The sequence below is a fragment of the Ranitomeya variabilis genome, chromosome 1 (assembly GCF_051348905.1).
Source record: "Ranitomeya variabilis isolate aRanVar5 chromosome 1, aRanVar5.hap1, whole genome shotgun sequence".
NCBI classification, from domain to species: domain Eukaryota; kingdom Metazoa; phylum Chordata; class Amphibia; order Anura; family Dendrobatidae; genus Ranitomeya; species Ranitomeya variabilis.
The window spans coordinates 673420421-673434060 of record NC_135232.1 but is presented as its reverse complement, the minus strand read 5'-3'; the positions used below and the strand labels follow the sequence as shown (position 1 = coordinate 673434060).

The following is a 13640-nucleotide window of genomic DNA, read 5'->3' as shown; positions in this document are numbered from 1 at the left end:
GGCGGTTTTATAGCGTTATTATCGGAAAAAAAGCAAAAAATCTGCAACGTGTGCACACAGCCTTAAAGGGACTCTGTCACCCCCTCCAGCCATTATAAACTAAAAGAGCCACCTTGTGCAGCAGTAATGCTGCATTCTGACAAGGTGGCTCTTTTAGTTATTGGTGCAATCAAAGCAGAAATAAAGCGTTTTATAATTTCGCAAAAATACCTGTCTTTAGTCCTGGAGGCAGGTCTTAACCCCCCTGCTGCACACGCCACACTGCCGTCACTCAAGGTTTTCAAATCAAATCCGGCGCCTGCGCTGTTTTGTTCTGCCTGGGGCAGGCGCAGTGAGCGCTGCCCGTCTGACCTCCGATGCAGTCTCGCAGACTGCGCCCTGTGCGGCCACCCAGCTTGTGAATCCCAGCCCCACAGTGTGTTATGCATTATGCAGTGAAGGGCTGGGATTCACAGGAATTTTTGGACCATACAATTTGTTGAGCAATTTCTCCTGAGCATGCCGATACCTGATATGTAGGGGAAATCTACTGTTTGGGCACACAGCAGGGCTCGGAAGGGAAGGAGCGCCATTTGAATGTTTTGAATGCAAAATTTTATGGAATATTTAAAGGACACCATGTCACGTTTGAAGAGCCCCTGATGTGCGTAAACAGTGGAAAGCTCCCACAAATGACACCATTTTGGAAAGTAGACCCCTTTGGGACCTTATCTAGATGTGTATTGAGCACCTTGAACCCCCAGGTGCTTCACAGAAGTTTATAACGTTAAGCCGTGAAAATTAAAAAAAAAAATCTAATTTTTCCCATAAAAATATTTTTTAGCTACAAATTTTGTGTTTTCACAAGGGTAAAAGGAGAAAATGGACCACAAAGTTTGTTGTGCAATTTCTCCTGAGTCCACCGATACCCCATATGTGGTCGAAAACTACTTTTGAGGCACAGTGCACTTGTTTGAGGGTGCCATGTTATATTGACCTATGGGTGCAGTGATTATATTGACACCACAGGTGTGTCACGAACGTTTATACCATTGGGCAGTGAAGAAAAAATAATTTACATTTTTACCACCAAGATTGCGCGTTAGCCCAAATTTTACATTTTCACACTAGGAAATGGGTAAAAATGGCACCAAAATTTGTCCCACAATTTCTACTGAATGTAGAAATGCCTCATATGTGGCTGTACAGTACTACTTTGCCATATGGCTCTTACCCATATGTGAGGAAAAAAAAGGGTAAATTTTCCGGACCAAAAAAACAGACGAGTGCTATGCGAGTGTCATGCGATTTCCGTGCTATTTTTAAACGGAACATCTGCATTAAATGAGATCTTAACATGAGTTTTAACATACAGCAGCTCTCTGTCATTTATACATCGCTTTAAAGCAAAATACTAGTAAATATATATACATTTTTAAGAAAATTTTGTTTTAAAACGATGTGTAAATGACAGAACTGCTGTATGTAAAAGTATACAGTTAGGTCCATATATATTTGGACAGAGACAACATTATTCTAATTTTGGTTCTAGACATTACCACAATAAATTTTAGACAAAACGATTCAGATGCAGTTGAAGTTCAGACTTTCAGCTTTCATTTGAGGGTATCCACATTAAAATTGGATGAAGGGTTTAGGAGTTTCAGCTCCTTAATATGTGCCACCCTGTTTTTAAAGGGACCAAAAGTAATTGGACAGATTAAATAATTGTAAATAAAATGTTCATTTCTAGTACTTGGTTGAAAATCCTTTGTTGGCAATGACTGCCTGAAGTCTTGAACTCATGGACATATCACCAGACGCTGTGTTTCCTCCTTTTTGATGCTCTGCCAGGCCTTCACTGCAGTGGTTTTCAGTTGCTGTTTGTTTGTGGGCCTTTCTGTCTGAAGTTTAGTCTATAACAAGTGAAATGCATGCTCAATTGGGTTCAGATCAGGTGACTGACTTGGCCATTCAGGAATATTCCACTTCTTTGCTTTAATAAACTCCTGGGTTGCTTTGGCTTTATGTTTTGGGTCATTGTCCATCTGTAGTATGAAACGACGACCAATCAGTTTGGCTGCATTTGGCTGGATCTGAGCACACAATATGGCTCTGAATACCTCAGAATTCATTCGGCTGCTTCTGTCCTGTGTCACATCATCAATAAACACTAGTGACCCAGTGCCACTGGCAGCCATGCATGCCCAAGCCATCACACTGCCTCCGCCGTGTTTTACAGATGATGTGGTATGCTTTGGATCATGAGCTGTACCACGCCTTCGCCATACTTTTCTCTTTCCATCATTCTGGTAGAGGTTGATCTTGGTTTCATCTGTCCAAAGAATGTTCTTCCAGAACTGTGCTGGCTTTTTTAGATGTTTTTTAGCATAGTCCAGTCTACCCATTTTATTCTTGATGCTTATGAGTGGCTTGCACCGTGCAGTGAACCCTCTGTATTTACTTTCATGCAGTCTTCTCTTTATGGTAGATTTGGATATTGATACGCCGACCTCCTGGAGAGTGTTGGTCACTTGGTTGGCTGTTGTGAAGGGGTTTCTCTTCACCATGGAGATTATTCTGCGATCATCCACCACTGTTGTCTTCCGTGGGCACCCAGGTCTTTTTGCATTGATGAGTTCACCAGTGCTTTCTTTCTTTCTCAGGATGTACCAAACTGTAGATTTTGCCACTCCTAATATTGTAGCAATTTTTCAGATGTTTTTTTTTGTGTTTTCGCAGCTTAAGGATGGCTTGTTTCACCTGCATGGAGAGCTCCTTTGACCACATGTTTACTTCACAGCAAAACCTTCCAAAAGCAAGCACCTCACCTCAAATCAACTCCAGGCTTTTTATCTGCTTAATTCAGAATGACATAATGAAGGGATTGCCCACACCTGTCCATGAAATAGCCTTGGAGTCAATTGTCCAATTACTTTTGGTCCCTTTAAAAACAGGGTGGCACATGTTAAGGAGCGGAAGCTCCTAAACGCTTCATCCAATTTTAATGTGGATACCCTCAAATGAAAGCTGAAAGTCTGAACTTCAACTGCATCTGAATTGTTTTGTTTAAAAGTCATTGTGGTAATGTCTGTAACCAAAATTAGAAAAATGTTGTCTCTGTCCAAATATATATGGACCTAACATATATATATATATATATATATATATATATACACACACAGTACAGACCAAATGTTTGGACACACCTTCTCATTTAAAGATTTTTCTGTATTTTCATGACTATGAAAATTGTAAATTCACACTGAAGGCATCAGAACTATGAAGTAACGCATGTGGAATTATATACTTAACAAAAAAGTATGAAATGACTGAAAATATGTCTTATATTCTAGGTTCTTCAAAGTAGCCACCTTTTGCTTTGAAGACTGCTTTGCACACTCTTGGCATTCTCTTGATGAGCTTCATGAGGTAGTCACCAGGAATGGCCTTCCAACAATCATGAAGGAGTTCCCAGAGATGCTTAGCATGTGTTGGTACTTATGTGTATGGGTATATATGTGTGTACATGTATATGTGTGTACATGTACAGTATATATGTGTGTACATGTATATATGTGTGTACGTGTGTGTGTGTGTACGTGTGTGTGTGTGTGTCACATATTTAATCAACAAATGATTCTCTTTGGGGGAAAAAAATGGCATGGGCTCCAGCGCAATTTTCCCAACCAGAGAGGGAAAGCCTGCTGTCACACACTAAGAGACGCTTTTTATTGCAAAAAAATAGTTTTTTGCATCACCATATTTTGAAACTACAATTTCTTTATATTTTGGCCGACAGTCATGTGAGGTCTCATTTTTTGCAGGACGAGCTGACATTTCTAATAGTACCATTTTCAGGCACATGACTTTTTTTTTTTATTGCTTTCTATTCCGATTTTTGGGAGACAGAATGATCAAACGCCATCAATTCAGTACTTGTTTTTTAAAGTTTTTTTTTATACCGTTCCGCACGTGGTAAAATTGATAAAGCAGTTTTATTCTTCGGGTCAGTACGATTACAGCGATACCTCATTTATGTAATTTTTTATGTTTTGGTGCATTTGCACAAAAAAAACTACCGTATATACTAGAGTATAAGCCGAGATTTTCAGCCCCAAAAAATGGGCTGATAGTGCCCCTCTCGGCTTATACTCGAGTCATGGAAGGCGGGGGGGGGTCGGCGGGTGAGGGGGAGCGACGCCTGTCAAATTACTCACCTACCCCCGGGGCTCCTGACGCGGTCCCTGCAAGTCTCACAGTGTTCGGCGCGGCAGCTTCAAGTTCTTCCCCTCTTCAGCGGTCACGTGGTACCGCTCAATAAAGTTATGAATATGGACTCCTCGCCCATAGGGGTGGAGCTGCATATTCATTACTGTAATGAGCGGTACCATGTGACCGTCAATAAGTGTTCCCAGTTTTTTGTTGCAAAATTAGGGGGGTTGGCTTATACTCGGGTCGGCTTATACTCGAGTATATACGGTATTTTATAGAAAATAATTATTTTTGCATTGCTTTATTCTGAGAGCTATAACTTTTTAATTTTTCTGCTGATGGAATGTATGGCGGCTTGTTTTTTGCGGGACAAGATGACGTTTTCAGTGGTACCATTTTTATTTACACCCGTCTTTTTGATCGCATTTTATTGCACTTTTTGTTTGGCGGTATGATGATAAAGCATTGTTTTTTGCCTCGTTTTTTTTTTTTTTACGGATTAACTAGCGGGACAGTTTTATAGAGTGGGTTGTTACGGATGCGGCGATACCAAATGTGTACATTTATTGTTTTTTTTTATTTACATAAATAAATGTATTTATTGGTCAAATGTTTTTTTTTTCTTTATTTGGGGATTTAAAATTATATATACCGCATTTTCCGGCATATAAGACGACTTTTTAACCCCTGAAAATCTTCTCAAAAGTCGGGGGTTGTCTTATACGCCGGGTACGGCGTGTGCAGGGAGCGGTCCTGGATGGTTCCCAGGGTCTGGAGGAGAGGAGACTCTCCTTCAGGCCCTGGGATCCATATTCATGTAAAAAAAAAAAAAGAATAAAAATAAAAAATATGGGATATACATACCTTCCAACGGCCCCCGGCTCTCAGCGGTGCAAGCGGCGGCTTCCGGCTCCTTCGCGCAATGCATCCTTGGGAACGGAAGCCACCGCTGAGAGCCGGGGGCCGTCGGAAGGTAAGTATATCCATATTTTTTTATTTTTATTCATTTTTTTTTTTTTTTTTACATGAATATGGATCCCAGGGCCTGAAGGAGAGTCTCCTCTCCTCCAGACCCTGGGAATCATCCAGACTGCACACGCCATATAAGACGACACCCGGCATATAAGATGACCCCCGTCTTATACGGCAAGTATATCCCAAACTCCATATTTTATATGGAAAAGTTGGGGGTCGTGTTATACGCCCACTCGTCTTATACACCCGAAAGAGGGATTTTTGGTTCTTACCATAAAATCTCTTTCTTGAGGAGCCTTCATTGGGGGACACAGGTAACCATGGGTGTATGCTGCTGTCGCTAGGAGGCTGACACTATGCAAATAAAGAAGTAGCTCCTCCCCGGCAGTATACACCCTCCGACAGGCACCAGGCAACTCAGTTGGTGCAAAAGCAGTAGTAGGAACAAGTGATATCAAACTCAACCTATGTACCAACCCACAACAACGGAACGTTGGCCAACACGGTACAACTTAAAGGGAGGGTGCTGTGTCCCCCAATGAAGGCTCCAAGAAAGAGATTTTACGGTAAGAACCAAAAATCCCCCTATCTTTCTCGCTTCATTGGGGGACACAGGTAACCATGGGACGTCCAAAAGCAGTCCCTAGGGAGGGATATTCCGCAGAAAAAGAGGAGTTAGGTCGGCCGGTGAGAAACCGCTGCCTGCAGTATCTTCCTACCCAGGCTCGCATCCGCAGAAGCCTGAGTATGCACCTTGTAGAATTTTACAAAGGTGTGAATGGATGACCACGTTGCGGCCTTACAAACCTGCGAGGCCGAAGCTTGGTGACGAACTGCCCAGGAAGCTCCCACAGCCCGGGTAGAGTGAGCCCTCACCCCCGACGGAGGCCGCTTGTCTTGGACACGGTATGCCTCCAGATCCGCCGAAAGGATCCAACGAGCAATTGTGGCCCTGGGCCGTGAGGTGAAGAAAGACCATACCCCAACCCTGGAGACTGGCGTCAGTAGTGATAACCTGCCAGCGGGGAGGGAGAAATGACCTCCCGCGCAGAATGGAGGTGGACAGCGTCCACCAAGAGAGGGACTGTTTCACCTTGGAAGAGAGGCGAAACGGACGGTCCAGGGAAAGCAGATTCCTGTCCCAGGCAGTAAGAAGGGCCAGCTGGAGGGGACGAGAGTGGAACTGAGCATAGGGGACCGCTTCCAGAGAAGCGATTATTTTCCCCAGAACCCTCATGGCGAGGCGGAGGGACGGAGGGTTCGGGCACTTTAGCGCTCTGACACCCCGACGAAGAGAAAGGAATTTCTCCTTGGGAAGGAAGACCTGAGCCTGAGAGGTGTCGAATTCCATGCCCAGGAATTCCAAACGTTGGGCTGGAATCAAGGATGACTTCTGGTAGTTGATTATCCAACCGAGGCGAATGAGAGTGTCCAGAGTAAGCTAGAGGCTCTGGCTGCAATCCCGACGGGACAAACCCTTGATCAAGAGGTCGTCGAGGTATGAGATTACCAGAATCCCCTTTGAACGTAGAATGGCCATGACCTTCGTAAAGACCCTGGGAACAGACGCCAGCCCAAAGGGGAGAGCCGTGAACTGGTAATGATGTTCTTGGATCGCGAACCGGAGAAACCTCTGATGCTGTACGCAAATCGGAACGTGGAGGTACGCATCCCGAATGTCCACGGAACACAGAAACTCCCCTGGTTCCATGGACGCGACGACCGAGCGTAGTGATTCCATCCTGAAGTGTCGAATCCTGAGATGGCAGTTTAACCACTTGAGATCCAAAGTTGGACGGAGAGAGCCGTCCTTCTTTGGGACCACGAACAGGTTCGAGTAAAAACCTGAAAACCGCTCGTGATAAGGAACCGGAACTACGACTCCTGAGGCGAGGAGTGAATCGACGGCCTGGAGAAGCCCTGGGAGATGGGAGGACTGTTTGGGAGGACGAGAGAGAAACGTTTTCCTGGGGGCGAAGAAAATTCTATCTTGTAGCCTGAGGTGACGATCTCCCTGACCCAGGCGTCATCGACTACCGATAGCCAAACCTCCGAGAACAGAAGAAGCTGGCCTCCCACCTTGGAAGGATTTCCAGGTGGGGGCGACCCGTCATTTATGGGAAAATCTGTGGCCTCAAGGTCAAGAAGGATTTGAGGGGCGGCTCTTGGTTCTCCAGTGCGGGGGAGGCCTGAAGGAAGGTTTCCTCCGTTCTCCCTGGGAGGAAGACCGGTCCTGACGGGCGGGGTTCCCCGAGGAGGTAAAGGACCGAAAGGGACGAAAGGACTGGGGGCCCTTCTTGTTGAAGAGGCGCCTAGGCCTGGACTGAGGTAAGGAGGTACTCTTACCGCCGGTAGCATCTGAGATCATTTGATCCAGCTGTGTGCCGAAGAGTCTGGAGCCCTGCAAGGGCAGACCAGTGAGGGATTTTTTAGAAGCAGGATCTGCGTTCCACGCTTTAAGCCAAAGAACCCGGCGAATGGCCACAATGTTACTGTTAGCCCTTGCCGAGCAAGCAGCCGCATCCAGGGAGGCATTTTGCCGCAAGAGAGATCTGATCTGCTAAATCAGACAGTTCCTCAGCAGGAGCTGAGGCTAAAATGCCTCTGTGCAGGGTCTTGGCCCAGGCTGACACCGCCTTCGCTACCCAAGAAGAGGCAAAACTAGGGTAGAGAGGTTCCAGAAGCCTCAAACGCCGATTTGGATAATGCCTCGATTTGTCTGTCCGTGGGATCCTTAAGAGATGCCGCGTCCGGAATAGACAAAACAGTCTGTGAGGATAATCTAGACACAGGCGGGTCGACCTTAGGCGACTCGGACCATTTGCTAACAAGGTCCGGGTGAAAGGGGTATAGGACGTCCAGCCGTTTCCTTCCAGGGAAACGTTTACCAGGATTCTCCAAGTGTCTAGATGTAGTGTTGTCAAACTCCTGGTGATTGGGAAAAACTCTAGAGGGAAGTTTAATCCGTTTAAATGAAACGGAGACGTCCTGAGAGGATGTGTCTTCCTCCTTGAGCTCGAGCGTCTGAATAATAGCCGAAATAAGACTATCAACCATATCCTGTGTGCCGGAAGTCTGATCTGCATCCGAGTCAGATTCCGACTGAGAAGTTACGTGAGACCCGACGTCCGCCTGCGAGGAGGGGGAACGGGCAGAATGGGGTATCCCGGTGTGTCCCAGTGAACTGGAAGAGGAGCTCGACAAGGCCCTGTCTCTGTATCTTTTTCCAAGTCTGCCTCTGTGAAGGTCTTGGACAGGTGCGAGCGAATCGCCGTGAGAGGCGTTCGTGGCACTGGTGGCATTAGATAGAAGCGGGATACATTCAAGTGCCTGGACTAAGGACTGAGAGACTTTAGTCAAGTCAGACACTGACAGACATTGCAACGGCCCACTCTGGGGGAGGGGGGATGCACTCATCCCAAGACATAGGAGCTTCCTGAGGGACGGACATGATGGGAAGAACGCAGGACGGGCACAAAGGAGATGGCTGACCTGAAGCCCACTTTCTCTTACAGCGGGCGCAGGCGTAGTAGATGACCGTAGTGGTATAGCCGGGGGCCCCTGTGGGGTGGACATAGGTGGAGATAGAACCACTTGCAGTAATTGCAGGGACAATACTGCAGGGAGGAGTGCAGGCCAGGGGAAAAGCAGCGCAAGCCTACCAGAACCCAGCGACAGCGGCAGTGAGGTAGACTGTGTTCCCCGGGGATCCTGGTGCACCACGCGCAATGGAGGCCAGGCAGGAAGAGGAAGTCGGCTCCACTGAGGTAATCGCGGGAAAACCGCACCGGAAGTGGGCGTGGCCAGGCGCCGAAGAGGGAGTGAAAATCTTCCCGAGAAAAAACGCCCCCCCGTCGGCGCTGTATCCCGGGGAGGCGTGCCTGCGGGGACACAGGGCCGGGCAAGACGCTGGGGGCGTGACAAGCCGGCGAACAGAAAAGCCGCCGAAGAAATGGCGCGCGCCCAAAGAAAACGGCACAAAATTTGAAAAGAGCGACCCCCTGTGGTGGTGCCTGCCGAGCTAGCGGCCGAAGAAAACAGGGGGGATCGGCGCTGATGGTGCGGCGCAGGAGAGGTACCGCCGTCCTGTGCTCCCTGCTAAGTGGCAGATAGGGGTCCCTTGAGGGGGAGAGGGGGGGGAGGGGGTACCGCCGCGTTGTTGATTGAAGATCCCCTTACCTGAGGACGAGGAACACGTCAGGAGCCCTCGTACCGAGGAAAGGGTCCTGGAATGAAGTCCTCCTTCCCACGCTGTTTCAGCCAGCGCAGAAGACGGTGTCAACCCCAAAACAGGGGGATGAGGACACTGGATGTGACCGCCGTCTTCCTCTCAGCCCTCTCTGAGGAGAGGGATGAGGGGGGGATCAGGGCAAGGACTGGCCACCAATAGCGAGACATGAACACCCCAGGGTGACATTAATCGCAGTCCTGCCCAGCGGATCCGAGAGGGTGCGATGTGGGAGATAACATACTGCTCTCTCGGTCGCTTACTGCGGGGAATCAGGGTGAGCGAACTGCACCCTGTAGCCCCAAAAGAAGCATCTGAAACAGAAAGGAAAAGAATTAATAAACACACACAAGCCCTGAAAGGAAAAACCAAATGCGGATCCGGTGTTAGATCCAGGTCCGCCTCCTACAGACACTAAGCAAAAACTGAGTTGCCTGGTGCCTGTCGGAGGGTGAATACTGCTGGGGAGGAGCTACTTCTTCTTTATTTGCATAGTGTCAGCCTCCTAGTGACAGCAGCATACACCCATGGTTACCTGTGTCCCCCCATGAAGCGAGAAAGAAAATAAGATACATTATATATACGGTATATATGTATGTATGTATATATATTGTGTTCTTACTTTTAACACTGTCTCAGTATGGGACATTACTATATTACATCAGATTGCTGATCTGACACTCTGCACTGCAGAGTATCACATCAGGATCTGACAGGCAGGGAATGTGGCATGCCGGCGCCTGCTCACACAAGCCACCCTCCCCTACAGGACCCTGCGGCCATTTTGGTGCCGGGGGTCTCCATGGAGACCATCAGGACAATGCGATCGCATCGTGTTGTTCTGATGGAAGTGCGAAGGGTGGGTTAAATGCCCACAATCGGTCCTAGCACCGATTGTGGGCATTGCTAAGGGTGTCAGCTGTCACCCGCACGCGATTGCCGTGGCGTTCAGCGTGAGGCCGTGCCATCACGGAGCCGTAATAGTACTGCTCTTGGTGCGAACGCAGCTCCTGCAGAGCAGTACTAGTATGGCGCATGTCACGAAGGGGTTAAAACATTTACCATCATTTTCGGACTATAAGACATACATAACCCCCCCGGAGTCGCTTCTGCAGGGAGCCGGCACGAGTGGGGCGATGCTACAGGCCCTGGGTGGGAGTATACCGAGGGTGTAAAGCAAGGGAGGCAGGAGCAGAGTCCCTGCTGCATACGTTGATCTCCTGGAGGTCTTCAGGAAAATGCTGCCTTTCTCGGAGCATGTGCAGATTTAGATCTCGGTGCAATGACAAGCTGAGATTTCAACCTGTGCACGCTCCACTTTACTGAAGACCTGAGAGATTAATGTGTGCATACATAGACACCATTTTACTGAAGAATGCTGCAAGGTGAATATGCGCAAGTGCCACCTGCAGTTAGGACTGCGCCGATGCGAAATATAAAGCAGTTACAAGATACTGACACCAGGGGCAGCAGAGAGGCCGGAGCACAGCCGAGGACCCTAAGTACCCATTAAACCAGTAGGATAGTGCTTTCATACATTCAGTTTCACATGCCTGATCCCGATTTCAGGTTCAACAATTTTTCCCTTCTCTAAAACCTGTGTGCGTCTTATAATCCAATAAATAAGGTAACCCCTGATCTCAGTGGCAGGTACAAGACCCGGCTGCGGTAACACGGCCCACCTGCGGATGCTGCAGCATAAAGTTTACTGCTTCTTCGAAGTATTCCAGCTGAAGCTCCTTCATATCTTTAGGTAGATCTTCATAGTTATAGTAAGCCAACGCCAGCGTGGCAAAACCTCTACTCGCCAACAAGCTCGCCTTATATTCCAGGAGGCCTCCACCAGCACCTGGAACGTCGATAACTCCTGGAAATGGCCCCGGACCTGTGAACAGAACAGAGGACACTACTCAGGTCTGACGCTGGTCCATGTCACAAAGCTAATAAGCGAGATTAAAGGAGCGGTACAGGTTTACAGACCCTGTCCAAAAGAGGACCTGACAGACGGGGCCAGAGTACCTACAATAGGAAACGTTTCCTCTACAGAACCCAGGACTGCTCTCTATGGATGTCATGTAATGGGGATGTGGGGGCTACGGCCATGTTGGGTCACTACGGCTACACACCACAGGAGGACGAGGATTCTACAGCACGCCGCAGTGTGACATCGGTTTATACAGTGATCTCAGGGGCAAGATCCCTATGAAGACTAATAATAATAATAAACATTTGTTTTCAAACTAATAAATTATTTTTATTCCTACAGTAAATGCTGAAAAGAAAAATAAAATAAAATTTTCATTTTCTTTTATTTTTTATCTTCCAAATTCTTTGAGTAAAAAAAATAAATAAATTAGAAACTTGTACAGACAAAATGGTAATAAAATAATAAATAACAGCTGGTGACAGAACTATGGGGCAAAAACTGCGATGAGAAACTCCAGGAAAGTGAAAGGGTCCCGGTGTGACCGCGTCCCCCAAGGGCATAGCCCGGAGGCCACACCAGGGCTGCTCACTCACCGGTCGGCAGGAAGAGGCTCCCCCGCACACGGCCCTCCCGCAGCGGCTCCCGCCTCACCCCTTCCCCCAGGAAGCTCCTCTCCTGAGCGGCCTCCGCCAGCAGCAGAGCCCCGGGGGCGCCGTGTCCCGGGTGCAGGGAGAAGCGCAGCCGCAGCGGGCTCCGCACGTCCTTCTTCACCAGCCTCCGGAAAGGAGTCCGGGGCTGCAGCGACCACAGCGGCCCCTCCGGCTCCACTCCGGTGTAGCTGCCGCCGTCCAGCGCCGGGCTCCGGCTCACATCCAGCTCCCCGCCGCTGTCCGCTCGGTAGTGAGCCGCGGAGGTGAACAGCTCCCCGCCGTCATCGCTCAGAGCGGTGCGGAGAGTCACGTCCTGCCCGGGGCTCAGCCCGCGGACCCGGAGCTGCAGAGGCCGGTCATAGAGGCAGCGGCCCGGGGACACGAGCAGCGACACGGCGGACATGGCGCGGCTGCACCGGGGGACAAGGTGCAAGGTCCTGTGGAGCCGGGAGAGCAGCATGGCCATGGCGGCCTCCTGAGCCTGTGCTCCGCGGTCATGTGATAGAATTAGGAGGCGGTTACTGCACAAACTGACAGCATGGCCGGTAAAGGCTGTGTGCACACGTTGCGGATTTGATTGCAGATCCACAGCGTCTTTTGCCGCGCGGAATTGCATCATATCCGCAGTGTAGTGCACAACCAATGTAAGGCTATGGGAACTGCAGACTTGTGCACATGCTGCGGAAAAATCCGCACCGAAATGCAGCGTTTTATTTTCCGCAGCATGTCACTTCTTTTGTGCGGATCTGCAGCATTTCTGCACCCATAGACTTGCATTGAGTCGGGCACATCCGCAGCAAAGCCGCAGATGTAAAAAAGATGTGCAGTTTTGCTGCGGATGTGGGTCTGAGAAACGCTGCAGTTCGGGAGGAGGGAAGTGTGTGGGCGGTGACTGTGTGCGTGTATGTGTGTGCGGGCGGGGTTTACGGGTTGTCTGAGGGTCTGCCGGGGGCGTCTGCAGGGCTGTCCGGGTGTGTGCGGGGGGGGGGGGTTGTGTGTGTGTGCAGGCATCGTCCAATGGGACTACAAGTCCCATCGGGCTATGTCTGCTACAGTGAGAGTGATTGACACATTAGCCAATGATGGGTCAGTAGTAGTCCCATCATCCGGCTAATGTGTTGAATGTAAAATAAAAAAAACAACACATATACAGTGCATACATATAGACACACAGTACATACAACATAGAGTACATACTCACCATCACCTTGATCCCTGTAGGTTACTTGTAAAAAAATAAAATAAACAATATACTCCCTGATCCGCAGATATCCAATTAAAATGAGTGTCCCACGACTATCTCCCGTGGAGAGCAGCCACATCAGCTGATGCGAAGGCTCTCAGGGGTCCCGGGAATACAATGACAGAAGGTATCCTTCCGCACTGTATTCCTCCGCCGCTGTGAGAAATAGTTCCTACTCTCACTTGTGGCACTGCTGTGTGGGAAAATTCCCATGCAGCTTTACCATAAAGTGAGACCCTGAACTCAGGTAACCTCTTCAGTGATGCACTGCAGGAGCCATTGTCTCCTGTCAGTGTGTCACTGGAGGCCTTATAGAGCAGTGACATCACCCGATGTCACTGTTCTATAGGGGAGATCGTCGTGGGACACTCATTAATTGGACTGCGTTGGAAAGGTAGTATGCCGGGCTTAATGTCACCTTAC

At 48.7% G+C, this 13640-nt stretch overlaps 1 protein-coding gene across 2 annotated transcripts in view; it reads right to left on the bottom strand.

Moving 5' to 3' along the window:
• The window catches only part of LOC143775854 (acyl-coenzyme A thioesterase 1-like), a 38728-nt gene extending 25417 nt beyond the window's left edge, over positions 1-13311 (bottom strand). Inside the window, exons 1-2 of one of the 2 annotated variants that reach the window (XM_077264487.1) lie at positions 13176-13311; positions 11080-11282 (exon numbers count right to left, since the gene is read on the bottom strand). In XM_077264487.1, coding sequence (XP_077120602.1) covers positions 11080-11282; positions 13176-13296 — 324 coding nt within the window. In that variant the 5' untranslated portion in view covers positions 13297-13311. Of the gene's footprint in view, positions 1-11079; positions 11283-11917; positions 12487-13175 lie in introns of those variants that run through there. The other variant, XM_077264478.1, reaches the window with a different exon arrangement.
• Between the last annotated feature and the right edge of the window lie 329 nt (positions 13312-13640).